Source organism: Peromyscus eremicus, chromosome 4 (genome assembly GCF_949786415.1).
Source record: "Peromyscus eremicus chromosome 4, PerEre_H2_v1, whole genome shotgun sequence".
Taxonomy (NCBI): Eukaryota; Metazoa; Chordata; class Mammalia; order Rodentia; family Cricetidae; genus Peromyscus; species Peromyscus eremicus.
Window position 1 is genome coordinate 99,745,020 of NC_081419.1, and position 21,233 is coordinate 99,766,252.

General features: G+C 43.2%; 2 protein-coding genes across 6 annotated transcripts in view; one reads left to right on the forward strand and one right to left on the reverse strand.

Annotated features, from left to right (window-relative positions):
- The window catches only part of Galk2 (galactokinase 2), a 115,020-nt gene extending 112,516 nt beyond the window's left edge, over window positions 1–2,504 (forward strand). For all 4 annotated transcript variants that reach the window (XM_059261314.1, XM_059261316.1, XM_059261317.1 and 1 more), the window contains exon 10: window positions 1,975–2,504. In XM_059261314.1, coding sequence (XP_059117297.1) covers window positions 1,975–2,182 — 208 coding nt within the window. In that variant the 3' untranslated portion in view covers window positions 2,183–2,504. The remainder of the gene's footprint in view (window positions 1–1,974) is intronic.
- Fam227b (family with sequence similarity 227 member B) overlaps window positions 2,403–21,233 on the reverse strand; it is a 172,430-nt gene continuing 153,599 nt past the window's right edge. Inside the window, exons 12-17 of one of the 2 annotated variants that reach the window (XM_059261309.1) lie at window positions 20,255–20,352; window positions 14,709–14,870; window positions 8,721–8,797; window positions 7,682–7,756; window positions 5,760–5,829; window positions 2,403–2,693 (exon numbers count right to left, since the gene is read on the reverse strand). In XM_059261309.1, the coding sequence (XP_059117292.1) occupies window positions 2,547–2,693; window positions 5,760–5,829; window positions 7,682–7,756; window positions 8,721–8,797; window positions 14,709–14,870; window positions 20,255–20,352 (629 nt within the window). In that variant the 3' untranslated portion in view covers window positions 2,403–2,546. The remainder of the gene's footprint in view (window positions 2,694–5,759; window positions 5,830–7,681; window positions 7,757–8,720; window positions 8,798–14,708; window positions 14,871–20,254; window positions 20,353–21,233) is intronic. The other variant, XR_009378886.1, reaches the window with a different exon arrangement.

The window sequence follows — 21,233 nt, forward strand, 5'->3', positions numbered from 1 at the left end:
CAGCCCGCATGGTAGCAGTTTGGGCCTGAGTCAGCTAGGAGACTGCTATTGGAGGGTTCTCAGAAGGTTGGTAATCTTTTATGGTTGGTAAGCACTTTCTTCACATTTAAGAAAAACATATTCGAATAAAACAGATGATGCAATCACCAGAGAGCATCACTGAGGGAAAAGGGAGAGGCTGACGTGTAGTAACCCTGATTTCCTGGAGGAGGGGACTGTTCTAGTTATTCTGTTGATGTTTTCCAGGAAGTAGAGGGGAAAGGGGCACAGAATTGGGCTAAATTATGAGGTTTTAAATCTATTACTAATTTGGAGTGAATTTCATTAGGAAAAAAATCAATTGGAAATATGCTTGGATGGTGACTACAGCAATTTCTGGCTACATGGTGGTTTATAAAGTTGTTCCCTCTTAGTGAGCATCTCATCTGTTGGTAAGGTTGGGTCCACTTGTTAGCTCAGTCCCAGAAAGTGCAGGGAAGACAGTATGCACCTCTAGGACCACCATCCACTTTGTGGGAAGGTTTGCATAATTTTCCATTAGTCATCAATCAAACCAACCAACCAACCAGCCAACCTAGAGTTTACTATCAGGTTCTATGCTAATAAATTTATGCAGAATAAACCTAGGCTGTCAGTTCTGGGGGAACAGCCCCTCCACACTGTGGTACTGGGTATTGAATCCAGATCTCATTCATGTTAGGCAAGCCTTCTACCACGGAGCTGCGTGCCCAGCCCGCAGCCCTACAGTCTGAACTCGGTATGTGAAATGAAGAAGTCTTATGAACACAACTGAGAGCTGGAGATGGCTGTCAGTCAAGGGCTTGCCGTGCAAGCATGAGGAGCTGGGCTGGGCTTCTCAGCACTCACGTAAGAAAGCAGTTATAGGAGCGGACCCCTGCGATCTTAGTCTTGTGGAAGTAGAGGCAGAAGGGTCTCCGGGGCTTGCTGACCAGCCGGCCTTGCAGAATCAATGGACCTCAGGTTCAGTGAGAGACCCTAGCTTCAAAAATAAAGTGGAGAACAATGGAGGGAGGTACCAGATGTTGACCTCTGGCCTCCACAGGTGCTTGTATGCCTGTACATGTGCACATACAGGAACATGTACACATGCATACCTCCCCTATCTCAACAACAAAACAGAGTGCCGCTGAAACAGTTATGGAGAGTATTATGTTGTACATACTGATTTTGATTTACCCTCTTTTGAGGTGACTGATTCCTCATGGCACTCATTTCTACTGCCCACCTTCTTTTTAACCTTCCTTCCTGATTAACTGGAGACTTGCTACACAAGTTTTCAAGCAGCTACTGTATGGCTATGTGGGATCGAGCCTACAGTGGTGGTTCCAGACCTGGACAGTAAGCACTGTTGATAGTTATTATTTATTTACCTTCAATACCAAGCAGTAGCTTCAGATAGCCCTAAAAAGTTTCTCAGTCCTGAGAACTGAAAAAAATTTGTAAATTACATTCAATTTAGATTTCTCGTGTGTGTGTGTGTGTGTGTGTGTGTGTGTGTGTGTATGTTGTCTACACATGTATGTGAATGCACATTCATGTATGTGTATGTGTGTGTAGAGGCCAAAGATTGACTTCATCCATAGCTTTCCACCTCACATGTTTTTAAAATTATATTTTGCCACCTTATTTTTTGAGAGAGGCTCTCCTGAACATAGAGCTCATAATTCATAGACTGGCGGTCTGCTGAGCTTCAGGGACCTGCCTGCCTATACCTTTTCTAGCCAATTCTGAATGCTGGGGTTGCAGATGTGTGCTATAGTATCCACCGTTTATGTGTCTGCTTGAGTGGTAAACACTTTACCTTCTGAGCTATATATTTCTTAAAGCTTGAAATCCCTGAATCCCCCCATACTCTCTTCACAGAACCTGAGAAGGGGATGTGTTCTATAAAAATTACTCTTGCTTTTGTTTATAGGTGGTAATGTGTCTTTGTTTTTCTTCTCATTGTTTTAGGAAGTTTGGGGCCAAAGGTTCACGACTTACTGGAGCAGGATGGGGAGGCTGCACAGTGTCCCTAGTGCCCGCTGACATGCTGTCCAGCTTCCTCACGAATGTCTACGAAGCTTATTACCAGAGGAGCAGTCGCAGCTTGGCTCTGGAGAAGCACAGCTTGTTCGCCACCAAACCTGGAGGCGGGGCTTTGGTTTTCCTTGAGGCCTAAACAATGTAAACCATCTCAGAGAAACTATCTCGGGCATTTAGAGCTGGCCAGACTTTCTGTGCCACAGCAAATCAGTCTTTTCTGTTCTGCTATGATGGACGGTTGCTATTATCAAGATGCATTTCCAAAAAATGGTGAAAACTATGCTTCTTAATGACTACTTTTCTCTCGTAAGTGTATTTTTCATGAATCAGAGCCAAGGATATGCCAAGGATAAATCTTTAAAGTATGATTAAGATTTATTGATTTGAAGATGTTTAAAGATGAATAGCAAAATGTACTTTTCACTGAACACTGCTACAATCAAACTACAGCAACTGAACTTTATGTGGTGTTCGTGAATGGTGGTCTCTGCTGGCTCCCCTTAGCTCTCTTCCATGTAGTGGAAGTCTTCTGACAGGATACTGGATGATGACGATGGGGTCTGTAGTGACTGTGGCGACTGTGGGGACTCTGAGGATGGTGATATTGATGATCCTTTATATTCCTCCTTGAGTTTAGCCTCAACACGCTGTGGACACAGGACATGGTTAAGGATTTGCAAATATTCATAGACACACACAGTATACTTGAATGTGAGATTCCTCTGTCTCTAAAGATGGTGAAGATCACTTTGGGGGGAGGGGCCAAAAGATAGATTTCAGAAGAAAATTTGAATTGACTTTCTTTCCACTCACACTACCATTTCTCAAATGCCTTTCCAATCCAAGAAGCATGCCTATTCTGGCAGCCCCACCCACATCCCACACCCCTCTTCTGGATGCTTGGCGTGGCCTTCTTGTGTCCCTGGTGTAGGGCAGATGTGTGGTATGCAGGTGTGGGTGAGTATGCAAATGCCTAAAGTGGGATCTGACACGGATGGTGGTGGAGTGAGGACCTAGGACACTTATCAAGAGTGGACGGAAGTGTCTGGTCATGTGGTGACATGCCAATGGCAGACTCCCAGAAGTCCTCTCTAAGGTACACTGCGGGATGCATAGACCAAAGTGGGTTTTGCTGAAATATTCACGTGACAGACACAGCAGTTGTGTCTGGTTGGAATCACCCAAATATTACCACAGTTTTTGTGTCATATGATTGTGTTGGCCCATTAACCAGCATTCAGTGACTGGGGTTCATCCTCTGCTTGTTTCTAAAAGACCTAGGCAGGCTGGAGTAGTTCTTAAAAAACAAGTCACCAGGAAACCCAGATTCACCCTAAAAAGCTCCTGACACATTTTCTTCTAAATATCTGGGCAATTTGGATCAAATTTGTTGAAAGAATTTTGAGTTTTCTTAAGCACAGGAATCTAAGAATCGAATTTGTTTATAATGCTGCATTTTTTAATGGCCTTTCCCCTCACAGATAATTTGTGGTTGGTTTAGAAGTCTTTAAAAAACAAAACTTGAATCATGTGAGACTGCTGTTAGCCCATTTAATGATTTTTCCCCATGGAATTCCTTCTGAGGATGATGAAGAAAATGTTCAGTAGTTCTAAATAATCAGTGTGCACACCTCCACAGGGGCACAATCATTCTAATAGTTCAGTGTGCACACCTCCACAGGGACACAATCATTCTAATAGTTCAGTATGCACACCTCCACAGGAACACAGTCATTCTAACAGTTCAGTGTGCACACCTCCACAGGGACACACTCATTCTAACAGTTCAGTGTGCACACCTCCATGTGGACACACTCATTCTAACAGTTCAGTGTGCACACCTCCACAGGGACACAGTCATTCTAACAGTTCAGTGTGCACACCTCCACAGGAACACACTCATTCTAACAGTTCAGTGTGCACACCTCTACAGGGACACACTCATTCTAACAGTTCAGTGTGTACACCTCCACAGGAACACACTCATTCTAACAGTTCAGTGTGCACACCTCCATGTGGACACACTCATTCTAACAGTTCAGTGTGCACACCTCCATGTGGACACACTCATTCTAACAGTTCAGTGTGCACACCTCCATGTGGGCACAGTCATTCTAACAGTTCAGTGTGCACACCTCCACAGGGACCCAATCATTCTAACAGTTCAGTGTGCACACCATCATGGGGACACAGTTTCTAAGTGTTCAGTATGTACACCTCTATAGGGGACACAGAGTCATTCTTGGTGTTTTGTCTTTGAGGAGGCACAGAGTCCATTGAACCTATTCTACTCTGGTTTGACTCTGTCCGTTAAGAACTGCTTTGAACCTACCCTGAGCAACTGGTGTTCTAGAAGTTGAGAGGCATATCCAGCTCTTCCTTGAAGAATAGGGATGGGACCAAGGGCATAAGGCTCATAAAGAAATGGACTCTGAGTGTGACACTAAAGGATGGCTAGAGTTTGAAAGCTAGTGAGTAGGCAGTGCGGACCAGCAGAACACGAATATAGCCTGCAGACTCTGGCTGTGTGGAAGGCTCTGTGAGAATGCAGGGGTTTGCTTTAAAATGCATTGAAGAATCATGTCAGCTGCACTGGCCGGACCAGGCAGCAGCATTCAGAACAGGAAAGCAGGCCACATCTGGACTGCAAATGTATTTAGTTTGTCCCATTAGCATTTGAAAATGTGGGCTGTAAGTCTGTTGATTTTGTTCAAGAGTCTGTGTTACTGATGGAAAGCTGATAGAAGATTGCTTCCTGCAGGTAACAGTGAAGGAGGCTGAGGTCACAGCTGTTGTGTCAGGGTGAACTGGTCTCCACAGGGCCTTGCAGAGTCTGCCCTTACCTGCTCAAGTGCACTGCTGTTCTCATATACTCAGCAGTGGGAAATACATCAAGAAAAATAGGAATAAAGATCAATACTTTTTTTTTTTTTTAAAGCCAATGATCCTGTGTGTCTAATAGAAACATTTCAGTGTTTTATGGCTTTCTAGCACCTCTCTGTATAGGAATCTTACTGGTCCTGGTTTTGGTATTAGACCCACAGCTAATGAAATTGCTCTGGAGTCTGGACTGTAGGGGGGAAACCTCTCATGCTGGATCCCTCCATCCATAGCCTCAGATAGTCCAGTCTGCTTTCCTGTGTGCCAGCATCTACATGTTTTGCCCTTCAGAAAGCATGGTCCTTCAGACCTAACAGGACTGCTCAGAAGGCTTGGAGGAGCAGAAAAGAAAGGGCCCGGGAAAATCGACAGGACTCTCCATCCCTCTCCTTTCTCCTCACATCTGAGCTCTGTTTGGAGTTCTGTCACAGTCTCCTTTGCGCTGGGTGAGTTGAGGGCAGGAGGCATTCTTTTCACACAAGCTAATGGCATCATATTAGCTTTGCTGAATTATTAATTAAAAACTAAAATACAACTTCAAGCACCAATAATTTCCTCTAGTTTTTACCCAGTTGCACTTTATGGGGTCTTTAGTTACAGTCTCTGTCCCAGGAACTGTTTTAGAAGCAAGGCATGAGGACAGTGGCCATGAGGTTATCAGTGGACTTTAGAATGGGTTATCTCCACTTTGTAGTGGACCATCAGTGATAAGGATGTGTTGTTTCTGCCTCTGCAGCGTGGGTGTGACTGTTCATTGCTTATGAAACATTGTGAGATCTGGAGGCAAAAAGCTGTGGAGAGAACTCTCAATTATTTCCAGGAAGGAAACATACCATTTTATGTAGAAAAATCTCGAAGTCTACTTTGACTTCTTGGATGTTTTTGGAAGCCTTTGCTTGGAGCCTAATGGAATAAAGAAAAACACTTGAGCAAATGGACTCTTCATATGTATCTCCTAGCCAGTATTTGCAAAGACTGACTGCGCTGTGCTCTTGCTGGCCCTTTACCTGTATGAATGCTATCTCCTTACAACTCTAGCAAGCAGGGATAACTTTCATCCTTTCTATCAATGAGGAAATAGGCTCAGACAGGCAAAATTGCTGTCACCACCTCAGACCCAGAAGTCTAGAAAGCAGATGATTTTAATCCAAGCATTTCCTTGATGCCTTAGTTCCCAGCACCTTGTGACTCTCACCCCAGTGGAAGAGCACCACCTTCAGTTAGATACATCACATACCATTGCCCTAAGCTGCCTCCATTGTCCAGACTTGTGGGGGCATCACACAGTGGCATTGGGGAAGATAAGGAGATGGCCAAGGCGCATTTGTGCAAGGGTGTGTGCTAGGCCAAGCTCCTTGAGGACGAACCCCGGGGATCTTCCAGGATTTTAGTTAGCAACTACTCAATTGAGAAATACTGCAGCTGATGTAGTGGGCAGCAGGAGTCCCCGACTCCCCAATGCCCTTTCTCTTGTGCACCCCTTGAGTTGTGTGTTAATTTTAGACACAGTTGTACTTCATTTTGTTAAAATCTACCCATCTGTGCCTCCTGGTCTTACTGGGATATAGGTGACATAGCCTAAAATTCACATTTTACAACATATAATTCAAGAGTTTTGTATATTCATCAAGTTTTGTGACTACCCTCACTACTAACCCCTGCTTTCTGGTTGTGTTTCCTCTTCATGGGCCTCATTTGTCATGACTGTCTGTGGAGGGTAATATGGTGAGCCTGTTCCTGCCACTGGTGCATGGGGTAGCTGTCTACAAGAGCATTCCCACCTCCCCTTTCTCCTGTGTGACACGTGCTTCTTTGAATGCACATTCGGATCCTCTCTGAGAACCTCCTCATGTTCTGAGCTTGAAGACACTGTTCCTGTGGGCTCTGGTTTGAGTCACTGGGAATCTGAGGTCCTACTTTAGGGTTTGCAAGAGGGAGTGGTAGCTGATGGGATTTTGTTTTGTTTTTTGGTGAGAGGTAAGATAAGATTTTAAAACTGTGGGTTGGACTTTGTTTGGTGACTGGGAATGCAGAACATTTACAGAGACTGGCCAAGCTCCAGTCTCAAGGGGGCTTAAAAAGGGCCTCATCATCTGAGCGGAGGGAGTCAGTCCACCTCGGCTCGTTGTATTTCCCATTTTATACCCCAATTTATAAAACAAAGGAAATCAGCCAAATCATCCCCGCGACATCGGGAAACGTGCTTGCATGCATAGCGGGGACGGAAGTGCCACCAGGCTGCAGTACCAGAGAGGCCAGCAGAAGGGCTGTTTTCTAGCTTATGTCTTTCCCAGGCAGGGCATAGTTACAGGCTAAGTCCTATGGCCAAAGTAAAACTACATAATCACAATGTTTAGCAATGAATTCAATTGGTAGAAGGTGATTTTTTTTCTTTTAAATAAAGGGTGTTAGTGGGCTGTTCCAGATCCCTGCCTCTCAACCCCTGGGTCGCAACCCCAAGGTTGCCAAAGACCATTGGAAAACAGAGATGTTTACATTGTGATTCCTAACAGTAGCCAAATTACAGTTATGAAGTAGCAATGAAAATAATTTTATGGTTGGGGTCACCACAACATGAGGGACTGTAGTAAAGGGTTGTGGCATTAGGAAGGTGGAGAAGCACTCTATGGATGGACTGTTAAGGGGGATATAACTCTTGGTAGATATTGAAGATCTATTCATACAGCAAACCCACTGTGGTGAATCTGTCAATCGAAAGTGACTTAAGCACTACAAAGTCGAGAGCTAGACAAACCGGTCAAGCTCCTTGTCAATTGTTTCCTGCTGCTCTCTCAACGACTTGATGTCTTCTCGGATCCTTTGCTTTGTTCTGTAGAATAGAAACAAAACTCTATCAACATTTCGAGTTAACATTTAAAAACAAAGCAGCCGAGCCTACGTGGGGAGGGAACAGCAAAAAGCCCTTCTGTTTGCCAGGGACGACTGGGGTGCTAAGCCCTCCCCACACTCCCTTTTACCACGCCAGCAGTGTGGCCTGAGACAACACCTCACTGCTCCTATCAGGGCTTACCAGCACCTTTCCCCACTATGTGGGGATGCTTGTGGGGGAGGGGAGTGTGTGTGGGGGAATGGGGACACATAGGGAGAGGAGCACAGACTGTGTCTTCCATGCTGGGTAGAACCGAAATGGCTGCTCCTTCATCTCCCTGTTCCATGAGCAGCACTGAATTCCCAAGGCCAGGTCTGGTCCTTCCTTCCCTCAAAGGCAACAGTCTTTAGACAGTTACCTCGACATCATAAAGCAGATCATGCCAGATTTGCCTTGTAAAAATTCACGGGCATTCTTGCATAGCCCATTCCTAACTCTCCAGCACATAAAAGTGTCACGACTGTCCAGGAGTAATCACTTAGAAGCACAAGCAGAAAACGTTCTCTGAGAAAACATTTTCCGAGAGTCCTCCCTGTCTCAGTCTCTTCAACGCCACCCAGCTGCCATCCCAGTTCCAGATGCTGCTTCCACAGCGCACAACTGTCCTGCTTTACAAGTTCATCTTCATAAAGTGGTGATGCTCCAGTCTCTATTGCTTGGTGATCTGGTCTTCCTACATTGGGGTGTACCCCACAAGAAGGCTTCCTACCCACTCTAGTCCCTGATAGTTGTCAGGCTCCATGATTACAACACAGATACTTGACCTGAGAAAAGAATCTGGGAATCTAGAAGATGTTAAACAAGAACCCTCCTCACCAGCAGAGATCAAGTTCAGGCAATTTCTACTACCACCTCTGGTTGCTAAAACATCTTATATTAAAGCCACAGTGCTGCTCCGACTTACCTCCTAAAATCCTTTTTGTTCTTTGCAAATCTTCTTTTGGCTTCCTTGATGATGTCACTGTATGTTGGAGCAGGTGGTGTGCTGGGCTTACAGTCAAGGAATGATTTCCAGTGAGGACTATTTAGGAAAGGTAAATGGGACCCTTCTCAGGGAGCCTCTAGCCTGGGCTTCCTTTCTTGAGGCATCAAGCATAGATGTGAATGTCATGTCTGCCGTTATAAAGAGCTGAACGTAAAGACCACTTTTCAGCTTGCTTTGAGCTTCTTTCCCTAGGCATTCTAATTTAGTAGTTTTATAAACCCTGTGGTGTGTGTGTGTGTGTGTGTTTAAAAACAGAAATTTGTTAAATTTTTAGTAAGCATTAAATTCGACTCCAATTTTATAATCTTGTTTAAGTATTCCCTTTGGAATCTACTGAGAACTTCAAAGTCTCTTCTGAGACTGTACCAACCAATGTAGATGCTCAGTTAACCTAATCCCAGCATGTGGGAGGCTAAGTTCACAAGTTCCAGGCCAGCCTGGGTTACATAGTAAGACCTTGCCTCAAAACCACAAAATATTAATGCACAATGAAAACATTAACATAACCAAAAGAGAAAATTCCCTCATATTCCTGCGTTCCCCGAACTGAAACCATTTCCCCTTTCCCGTGTCTGCATTTGTCCTGTGTACTGCTATATTGTTTTAGCACAATAGTTGGCATCTTGCAACTACGGTATCACAATTCTCCCACACATACATGTCTGTGGTAACTGCTGTAGACAGACAAGATTTGTTGTGTCTTGTTGTCTAGATGCTGTCAGGCCGGTCTTGAACTTGTGGGCTCAGGTGATCCTCCCACCTCACTCCCCAAGTGTGGCACTTCAGGTATGCACCACTGTGCCCTGCTGAAGGAACTATTTTAATGTTTGCAAAACCTTTCACCAAGGACCTGCGATGTTCTGAAGTCCAGATGTTGTATCTTGGTATCTGTAAAGGAGCGCACATGTCCTGCCCAAGAGCCCAGCAATGGAGGCGTCCATGTTTACTACTTTAGGTTAGTTGGGAACTGGGGCAGGCACATGGTAGAGGAAAGGTAGTTGTCTCACTTTCTACCTGAATAAGGACTCTGAAATCCCAGATCCACCAAACCTTTCCTCAGCCACATAGTCATCGACCAGCCCCAGAACAGAGGACCTAAAATCATCAGGTTGCTTCCACTGCCTGGGGCATTCTTTGCCACATTAACACATCTAAGGTTGTGGCTTCTCAGCTTCTGTGGAGAAAAGCTTCAGAAAGTCCCATCATTGTGGTAGGGGGATTGAACAATTAATGTCATGCTTTTCCAGGGATCTTGCTAAAATGTTCAATTTGGAATGCAACTATTTCCTGCTATTATTTAATCAATCCCCTAGAGTACTGGTTAGGAGTTAGCTTTTCTTCCTTTGTACAGTTCTGCTGTGTCCTGAGTATGGGTGAGCTTCCATGGGTGAGCGTCTGTGAAATGATTTGTGTGGCATTTTGGGTGAATTGAGTTTTCCAAGAAAATACTATTGGTACTGAAATAGAGTTATGTTTCAGTTCCTAAAAATTTTCAAGTTTGAACATATGGCTTTATTGAAATGAGCTGGGTATAAGTTCTTCATAAAGACATTCTAATTATTTACAAGCTTGGTCCTTATTGTCCATTTGTACTGTACAGTGTAGTTCTGGGCCATATTATGCTAGTGTTGACGAAGACCTCAGCATTCTCTTGTATTGTTTAACAGCAATGGTTTTCAGTAGACTTTTGCTAATGTGTGTTAATGAGTGTCCTAGTTTTCATTCTCTTCAGACACTTAAAGCCACGATTTTATCCCAGCTGAAGAAATATAGAGCACTTAAAAGTTGTAAATTATGAATAATGGCCATTTTCTTTCCCTCTGGGAAAGCTGTGGCAACATGCTTTCCAGTTCCCTTGTCTGAATTGGCCTCGAACCCCATGCATGGCTCCAAGGGTGCACAGCAAGCCACTCCGTGGAAAAGGAGCCATTTGGGGACAAATAAAATTGTTCTCTTCTGAATGTCACAACAACTGTGGTTGGGCTGTACCAACCCAAGACAGCAATCTTAGAGGCCTCAGTCGGAGTCTGGAGTCCACACTCCATGTAGCAGGAAAGAGTGGATCATAGAAGCTGTAGGGTACAATTATAAATGAAGAAACTGAGGCTCAGATGACATCTTCTAAGTGTATTATTGCAAGATATGGCAGGAAGGCCATACAGGACAACAGGACCGTGGTGCTCATGGGTGTAACAGAAAAGTAGAGAATGCCATGGTAAAAATTCCTCCTAATATAAAGATTTTCTTTTCCTTTCTTTCTTTCTTTCTTTCTTTCTTTCTTTCTTTCTTTCTTTCTTTCTTTCTTTCTTTCTTTCTTTCTTTCTTTCTTTCTCTCCTTCCTCCCTCCCTCCCTCCCTCTCCCTTCCTTCCTTCTCTCTCTCTCTCTCTCTCTCTCTCTCTCTCTCTCTCTCTCTCTCTCTCTCTCTCTCTCCCTTCCTTTTTTTTTTTTTGAAACAGATTTCTTCATGTAGCCCTGTTGTGCTGGAACTCACTCTGTAGACCAGGCTGGCCTCGAACTCATAGAGATCTGCCTGGCTCTGCCTCCCGAGTGCTGGAATTAAAAGTGTAAAGCTTTTCTTTTCTCTCATTAAGTCGTGGAATAGAGTTGACACATGCATTAGAAAGCAATACACAAATCAAGAGCTTAATAGCAGCTTCACTATGCAAAGCAAAGGACACATTAAAACAAACAATCAGTAACACCCTGTGCGTTTTCACTGGTCCTGAGTGGTCACCCTCTCCCTTTGTTCTGATCAGTGATCTCTGAGGATGGACCATTTTTACAACTACAGTGCTCTTCTACTGTAGTTCACGGACCCTACAGAGAATCTCTGGATGATGACAAATGTTCTCTCTCTTTTTTTTAAAAGTAATTATTATGTGCATGTGTGCAATGTGTGTGTGTGATGTGTGCATGTGTAATGTGATGTTGTGTGATATGTGTGGTGTGAGTGTGTGTATGTGTGATGTGTGTGTGATGTATATGTGATGTATGTGTGTGGTGGTGTATGATGTGTTTATGTGTGTGTGATGTGTGCATGTGTGATGTGATATTGTATGTTATGTGATATGTGTGTGATGTAAGTGTGTTTATGTGTGATGTGTGTGTGATGTATATGTGATGTATGTGTGTGTGTGATGTGTGTGTTTGTTTATGTGTATGTGTGATGTATGTGTGTGTGTGTATGTGTGTGTGTGATGTGTGTATGTGTGTAATGTGTGCTACCATGTACAGGTAGCTGTTTGGCTTTGGTCTTCTCCCTCCCTAGCTGGAGGATTGAATTCAGGCCATTAGGCTTTTCTGCACAGAGCCTCTTGAGAATTATTTTCTTGATTAGGTAGTTTATAATCCATAGTAGTTGCTATGTGTCCAAAACTGCACACAGTGGTGTATTCTCTTAGCACAGTTGACAGCTCATGGGCACCTTTCTCTTCCATGCTTGGGGAGGTTTTCCAGCTACAAGCCCCGTGTACCAGGGCTTCTTCATCACACCTCATCCATGTGTGGGTCAGGATAACTGTGTAAAGGGTAACAACAAGTTGGCCAATTGTTTTTCGTATTTTTTTTTAAACAAAAAAGAAAAAAAATCAGAACTTAAACTGAGTTTGTAACAAGAAAGGACCTCATCTTCCTGACATTTTTCTAATGACTTCTGGCTCCCGGTGGCTGCAGAATGCCTGTGGCATACACACCTGTGCTGGCTCCTGGTGGCTGCAGGATACCTGTGGCACACATGCCTGTGCTCGGCCTCAGGCTCACAGGACAAAACCCCCTTGTTCTGTGTGTTCTTAAAAAACGCTTTTCACTTCACAAGTCCTCACCCCCACTTCTAACCGGCAGTTTTCTAAAAGAAATTTAGCCACCCTCTCAGGAAGTGAAGAATAGCTTCAAGCAAAAGTCATCTACAAATGGAATAAAATACATCCTTACCAAGAGCAGGACTTAAATACTTTGTGCATCCTTTATCTGATGATGCATTCATGGTCTTTTTTCTTCTGTGGGATGCAAGAGACAAAGTGTATCCAGTTGGCCACTGTGGCCCTGGGACGTCACCAGAGGAACAACACAGACAAGGCTTTTCCTCAGAATCTCTCCAATGCTCCTTGATGTCTCTTTGCTCCATTCTGTGCCCCTTTCTCTTGGTCTCACTCTTCTGGTGACATTTTCTCAGGTCATTGAGACTGGATCATGTAGACAATGATGCACACAATCATGGAGAAGCAGTAAACATCCCCGAAGTGCTAGTTTCATGGAGAAAGGCAACCTGGAGACCCCCTTTCCCTCTTCTCTCAGGATAAGGTGCTCTGATCAAGGTCCCCTGGTTCAACATTCTGTGCTTCATCTGTGTGTCAGATGTGATCCTGATGCTTCAGGTCATGGGAAAAATACCCACGTTCTGTGGATGCTGTTATTTCTGTGCATAGGGAGCCCGCTTCGTGGGATCTGACCATGCCACCGTAGAGACCAGTGAGCAGCAGTGTTGCAAAGTTTCGCAACAGTGAGGACAGAGTGAGTAATAACAGAAAGTATTAAAGGAGGCATGTGAGGTGGTTACAAAGAGGCTGCCTCTTCGGTGGTCCTGGTGAAAAGGACAGCATGGACTTCTGAAGGTGGGCTGTGGCCATATCCCTAGTACACAACACATTACCCAGAACGTAATAGGCTTCTGAAGGTGGGCTGTGGCCATATCCCCAGTACACAACACATTACCCAGAACGTAATAGGTTTCTGAAGGTGGGCTGTGGCCATATCCCCAGTACACAACACATTACCCAGAACGTAATAGGCTTCTGAAGGTGAGCTGTGGCCATATCCCTAGTACACAACACATTACCCAGAACGTAATAGGCTTCTGAAGGTGAGCTGTGGCCATATCCCTAGTACACAACACATTACCCAGAACGTAACAGGTTTCTGAAGGTGGGCTGTGGCCATATCCCTAGTACACAACACATTACCCAGAATGTAATAGGTTTTCTGCCAAGGTTTGTTAAGTCATCTGCAAGAAACAGCTTGAACCCTGGACTTGGGTAATGAAGGCATGGAGCATGATTCTGCCACTTTCTTGTTTTTGAAAACTTATTATACATTTATAAGATATAGTTATATTTATGTTGCATTATAAATATTATCACTACCCCATGGTTTCTTTTAAGGAGTATTGCTAAGCTACTGCTCCATTAATGAATATTAATTTAATTTAAATAGGTGACAGAATTTATAAATTTCCTTACTACATGAAAAAACAAACAAACAATGATGTGTTGTGCTATTTAGCAAACCACATGAGCACAACAATCTACTGTTAGCCTTCCACAGGAGAGTACAGATGGAGGCCAGAGTTCAGTCGGGCTATCTGTCTATCAAGGATTTGTAAAGTGTAACCTTTTATTTTCAAAGACAGAAATAGATATCATGAAGAAAAATCTTAGTATTCCTTCCTATACACAGAGGGAAGTCTGCACTAGACCCAGTCAGAGTTCCTCTGTGTTGATAGTGACTCCTGAACCATGATGGGTATTTTTCAAGTGTACAAAGTGTCCACAAGTAAAGCATACGTGAGATTCCCTTTGGGGAGTCAGAAGCCAATGACCAACAATTATGACAAATGCTTTAACCAGCATGGAACAACAAGGTGGCAAGACAGACTTTGGGGAAGGGACTCAGTACAACCATGTTGGGGGTGGTGGTGGTCAGGCTTCATGTTCTCTTTGCTTTGCTTACATAGTAGATCATAGCCTTGATGCTAAAAGAGTTAAGTCAAACATGCTGCAGAAGTAAACAAAGCCTAAGTAAACACTACATAAAGTGCCAGTCAAAACACATTTAAAAGTTGGGACAGAAAATAGACAGTTTCCAGTGTCTTAGAAACTGATTGCCTTGAAGCCAAGCTTTTAGGAAGGATATGGGTCATGGAGTATCTTGGTGAGTTTACTTCCCGTTTGTTTATGAGTGATGGAAATACCACCTGATTGGTGCATTTTAAGATAGTACAAAATTAGCGGGCTCTGACCTCCAAAATCAAAGAGAACTTGGTGAAACTCTGGACCCAAGCTCCTGTAGTGGGACTGTAGGAGGAAGAAGAAAGCACAAGGTAGTCACCACTTTTCTCTTCTTGAAGAACTGTAAATAGACTTACACTATAAGTATGAAGAAAATTCCCCCTGGGTGCATAGAAATACATAAAAGGAAATTTTATAAAGCATCCTTTAAAAAAACATTATTTTCATGTCTGTGAGTGTTTTGCCTGTACTATGTATGCTTGTTAAAGGTGTGCAGTGCCAGCAGAGGCCAGAAGACAGTGTTAGACCCCTGAACTGGAGTTCTAGATGGTTGTGAGCCGCCATGTGAGTGCTGAAAGCTGAACCCAGCTTCTCTGCAAGAGCCGTGAGCACTCTTAACCACTGAGCCGTCTCTGCAGCCCCTTCTTAATGTACAGGACTTACAAGGTTCTTAGGCTAGAGTGTTTAAGAATGTTCTTTATGGATGCTGTTTTTCTAATTTTGTCCATCCATCCATCCATCCATCCACCCACCCATCCCTTATCATCTATTATTAATATATTAGCTGTCATGAGGTAACTGGTTTCATTATGACAAATGCATCATTGTATCTTGCTTATATTCACTCTTCACTGTCATAGTCTCCTGACTCTCCCCGAGTTGCACCCCAATAGTCCCTCTTCTGCTGTTCTCTCTCTCTCTCTCTCTCTCTCTCTCTCTCTCTCTCTCTCACACACACACACACACACACACACGATTCCACATGAAAGTTGGATTTTTTTCTTTCTTCTTGCTTCATTAATTCTTCTTGTTATCCCCTGTTTCCTTCTTTTACACACCCTCCTTCTTCCCTTATAGCCCCCTATATAGGTATATAAATACACATTTATGTTTAAACCTAGATTCCACATATGGAAGAAAATGGGCAACATTTGTCTTTCCAAGTTTGACTCATTTTGCTTAATACTATGCTTTCCTTTCTGGCCTTTTGTTCAACATCAAGGCTGAGATTTTATTTGGTCTGAAGAAAAGGAAGAAAAGAGAGGGAGGAAGGAGAGAGAGGGTGGGAGGGAGGGAGGGAGAGAGAGAGAGAGAGAGAGAGAGAGAGAGAGAACACCCTTCAAAGTTACACCCCCAGAGACCTACTTCATCTCCCACCACTTACTATTTCCCCCCAACCTCCAACAACACCCCCAGTTGGAGAACAAGCCTTCAGCATAGGGACACTTTAGGGACATTCCAGATCCAAGCACAACAAGCCCAATTGGTAGGCTGGAGGTCTTAGGCTTCTGCAACTGTAATAAACTCTTGCTAATAAACCATTTAATCTACTGCTTGACCTTTTCAAGTGGCAGCCAAAGATATGCAATGGGACAGAGCCAATGGCACAGAAAACTGCCTTACTTCTAACTGTATTTCTCTGGTGGACTCTGAGAAAGGTTGCTTAGCCTTTACAAATTCGCCTGTCTCAGTATCTGTTGAAGAGTAGAACTGAGTTTCCATGACCTTTCTTCAGTTTTTTAGTCTGGCAATATGGCCATAAAAAATGCCATGACAACATCATCTGTTCAGATAAACTCCCACAGATTTCAATTTGTAACCTAAAAACTTACTAAATATTTAAGGTAGAAAGAGATTTCATTAGATTAGATTATTAAAGACCAGGAAATACAGGAATACTGAAATTAAGAAAATCAATTTGATATGGGCACAATTTCCACTCTTGAATAATGGTCATACCCAATAAGATAAATTAAAATTTTGACATGAAAGACTGTAACAGATTAAAAACCTGACTAGTATATAAATTAAAGATCAAATTTAGAAGTTTAAGCCAATGACCTTATCTAATCTTTTCTAAAGCAACACAGTGTTGAGTCTATTACATCTCTCCCTGTGAGGCACCTTAAAGGACCTGGAGGACTTCTGCTAGAAATCTGAGTGTCTTTCTTGATGGCATTTACCAGCTATTCTTCTCTCCTGAAGACTGCTGTCCTGCCCATTACTCAGCCTCATCTATAGCAGATCCTAGGCACAAGGGACCTTATAATATTTAATAAATAGCAGGAGACCCCTGCATGTGCAAAGTGTGATGCTTGTCCAACAGGGAGAACTGAGAATGAAAACTTCTTCAAAGAAGCTGTGTCTGCAGAGACTGCCTGACTGATTGGAACTTCAGTGCTGTGGAGATTGGAATGTTAGGATTGAGGTGGGGTAATTATCTTAGGTACATTATTTCAGGCTAGCTTTAGTCCTCAGAACAGCCATATCTTGCCTAATTCCATGTCAGAACACATATTGTGACTAACAGATAAAATCTTTTCAGAATCTACTAACTTAGCAGGCCACTAGCATCCATCAAAACCAAAGCTAAGAATGCCATCAGATAGCACTTTTGGGCCTCTAGAAAATGTTCATCCATCTTGCTGTAACCATTCTCTGATGGACCCATCAGTGCATTTTAAACTTGCCTTGATTCAAGACTTTCTTTGTTCTGTAAAACTATAACATTTCATGAAACTGTTTTCACAATAGAACATGGAGTTTGGGGTAACCTAAATCTGTGTTCCCAGGCCACAGTCACTCAAAATGGCTCCAGAATAAACTATCTCTTATTCCCTTAAAAAAACAACCAACCAGCCGGGCAGTGGTGGCGCATGCCTTTAATCCCAGCACTCGGGAGGCAGAGCCAGGCGGATCTCTGTGAGTTCGAGGCCAGCCTGGGCTACCAAGTGAGTTCCAGGAGAGGTGCAAAGCTACACAGAGAAACCCTGTCTCGAAAAACCAAAAAAAAAAAAAAACAAACAAACAAACAAACAAAAAAAACCAACCAAACCCCACAGAGGACCTAAGCTGTGGCATTTGAGAAAACAGCATCCACCACGTCAGTTCCTCCAGGGCCACACCTAAGAAGTGAAGAGAGGGCAACCACCACCAACATCCCTTGCTTCGAGCCACAGAAATATGAAGTAGGAATTCAGCTGACACTAGCAGAGCTAATACCTGGAAGAGCCAAGGGTCGTCCAGAGGATGAAGCCAAGACTCAAGGAGCATTGGTGATATTGGCTTCTGAATATATTAGCTGTATCCTGCAGTGAATCTCTTGTGTGCTATTGTAGCTTTCCCATCTGATTCTTCTCCTAAGAACTTCTACCAGTGTGGTTGATCGTTCATTGGGCACAATTTCCCTATACTATTGGGGTATTTGGATAACATCCCACAACTGTGTTGACAGCAGTCACACAGTCAAGACCCCCTTTTTCAGGCCTTTATTTTCCCTTTTAGCATTAGACTCAGAAGTCTGCCTTTCTGTAATTGTCTTCATTAGCAAACATCTGGCCAGGGCCATCTCTGGACAAAAGTATTTTATCTGAGGTACTTCTCAAACATCCAAGGACAGACTGCAGATAGATAAGCATTCAGACTATCTGCTAGTTCCTGAGACAAGGTATATATTTTCACTGAGACAACTGCCAAGACCAGGCGGATGCTAGGTTCAAAGCTTTGTCTCTTGTGCAAATTAAGCTTAATTCCTCCTGTTTCCCACAGCCCAAATGTTATCCTCACTTCTAAAGATTTCCCCCTTTAGCATTAACTCAGAGCAAAAGGGCTTCTACAAACCAGGTGCATCATGCTGTGACACAGGTTGCCTAGCAACCCAGAACACTTCCCCTGCCAGCAGATAAGAAAGAAAGGGGCTGGAGAGATGGCTCAGAGGTTAAGAGCACTGACTGTTCTTCCAAAGGTCCTCAGTTCAATTCCCAGCAACCACATGGTGGTTCACAACCATCTATAATGAGATCTGGTGCCCTCTTCTGGCCTGTAGGCATACATGCAGGCAGAACACTGTATACGTAATAAATAAATACAATCTTAAAAAAAAAAAAGAAAGTGCTACCCAAGCTAACTTCAAACTAACAAAATCTTAACTCCTTTTACTTTCACCTTGGTTTACTAATCAGCTTATTATCTAACCACACTTAGGAATGCAGTGTTACATATGGATCCCCCCTTTACCCTTCTTGGATTTTCCCTAATTGATTCTAGGTCCTTCTCCCTCTCATTTGACCTTTTCCCTTTATGAGTTCATCCTTGAGTCGTAAAGAAAGCCTGACAGTCACTGCCTGGTGTAAATGCTTATCTGCTTTTATGACCCTGATAGAATTCAAGCCTGGTGACCTTGCTTTGGCCAGAGAATTGCTGATTGCATGGGTACATAAACTGGAAATTTCAGAGACTAGGGGACAAATGAAGAGAGAGAGAGAGAACTAACGTAGGGCAATGAGAGAGAAAAGAACTAAGATATAGGACAATGATAGAACAGCAGAAGAAGGGACAGAGAATCAGGCAAGAAAGGAGCTAAGTATGAGAGCGAAAAAGAAGCTGTGTAGAAAGGATTGGCATAGAAGAATAAAGTGAATGGACTGAAAGAGCTCAGTGTGCATAGATTCATTTGATAACCCTCAGCATAGATCCGGGCCGCTTGTAGCGTTTCCCCTGACTCTGGGAAGAAATCTCTACTGGGCAGGTACGGGTGGGGATTTTAATAATCCCTTTGAGTTGTCACAGCAACCCTAACAGCCATGTGGGTGCACTAGAAGGTATGTCAACCCAAGGAGAAGCCACTGCAAAGAACTGTCATATAGAAAAGATAAATGCTGTGGTGCTGTTTTGTTTGTACTCTAACAAATAAAATTTGCCTAAAGATCATAGGACAGAGCCGGCCACTAGATTAAACATAGAGGCCAGGCAGTGGTAGCACACACCTTTAATCCTAGCACTTGGGAGGCAGAGATCTGTCTGGATCCCTGTAAGTTCAAAGCCACCCTGGAACACGCAAGCTTAATCCAGTTTAAAAGAGAAATAGCCAGGCAGTGGTGGCACACACCTTTAATCACAGCACTTGGGATCTTATGCCTTTGCTCCCAGTATTTGGGAAGCACACACGCCTTTAATCCCAGCACTAGGAAGGTTGAGACAAGAAATGATATGGCTGGGTGGAGAAAGGCATATAAGTTTGGAGGAGACAGGAATTCAGTCCCTTTTGGCTGAAGACTCAGGGGAATTCAGTCTGAGGACTCATGGAGACAGGGTCTTCCCCTTTCGGCTGAGGAATTGGTGAGGTGAGAAGTGAATGTGGCTTGTTTCCTCTGATTGTTCAGCATTTACTCTGGTATCTGGCTCTGGGTTCTTATAATAAGACCAATTAGTATTTGTGCTACAAAACGATATGCTTTTTGTTAAAAAATTTCACTAGAGATGGTGGTGTTGTTAGAAGAAAATAACATTTAAATTTAAGATTAATGTCTCCAAATAAAGATCTGATCATTAAATTTTTTCTAAAATATATGTTGAGAATGTGCTGGCCAGAGTTACTGTGTGAAGCCAGTCGATTTTAATGACACTGCCAACTGAACAAAGAAAGTTCTTACAGTTGCCGTGTGGCATACCTTTGTGGGTGCTCTGGACACTGACGACTCATCCTTGTGTATAGACACTGTGTGTGCTTTCGGGTTCTTTAAAATGTTCGCCACGTTGAAGTCTATAGCTGAAACAAACAAACAAAGACTTTGAAAACTTGTTTCTTCCTCCTTCACAAAGAGGCACAGTGGCCTGCTTTTGCCTTTGGGCAGTGTCCCTAAGTATGCTCAGAGACAGAAACAAGGTTGAGACTGATGAGAGGCTTGTTAGAGCTGCCGCAGTGGAAGAGATGAATATTCTACTTATGATTCTATTACGCTGGGTTTTAAAGTATGTTCAATTCAGCAATTTGTATTATGCCAGTCTCACGAAATCACTCTACAAGCTAAGTAACAAGAGTGGAGAAAAGTTTTTTGGATAAACTTTGACATTACACAATAGGAAATACTAGACATTGGCCTGATATGCCAGAGGCAGGTAAGCATTTGATGCTATCAGAGCATCTGGTAGCCATGAACTGACACTGGAAATCAGGAGCAGATCTAAAGTAGCTTGGAATTAGAATGGGCAACAGAGGTAAGAAATCATAGGAAAAAATTAAATTTGCTATTTTTTTGTTTGTTTTCATGCAAGCTACGCAGCACAGGCTAAGGTTCTCTGGCCTCGGCTTCATGTGTGCTGAGATGACAATTTTGAGTGTTTCTTTAACTTAATACAGGTCTGTGTGATCACAGTTTCTGGTTTTCACTGAAAGAGTGAGCACTGAGAACAAAGGAAGCTTGGCTTTAAGCCCACTACCCTCCAATGAGAGCTTGCCATGCAGACCGTGGTTTGAGAACTACTGTTAATAGAAAGTAATATATCAACACCATGCAAAGAACTAAACTAGGGATATTGATAAGAGATAAATGAAGACATGAGTAAAGAAATTAAAAGAATAAAAATAGTTAGCTGGTCATGGTGGTTCATGCCTTTAATCTCAGTAATTGGGAGGCAGAAGCAGGCAGA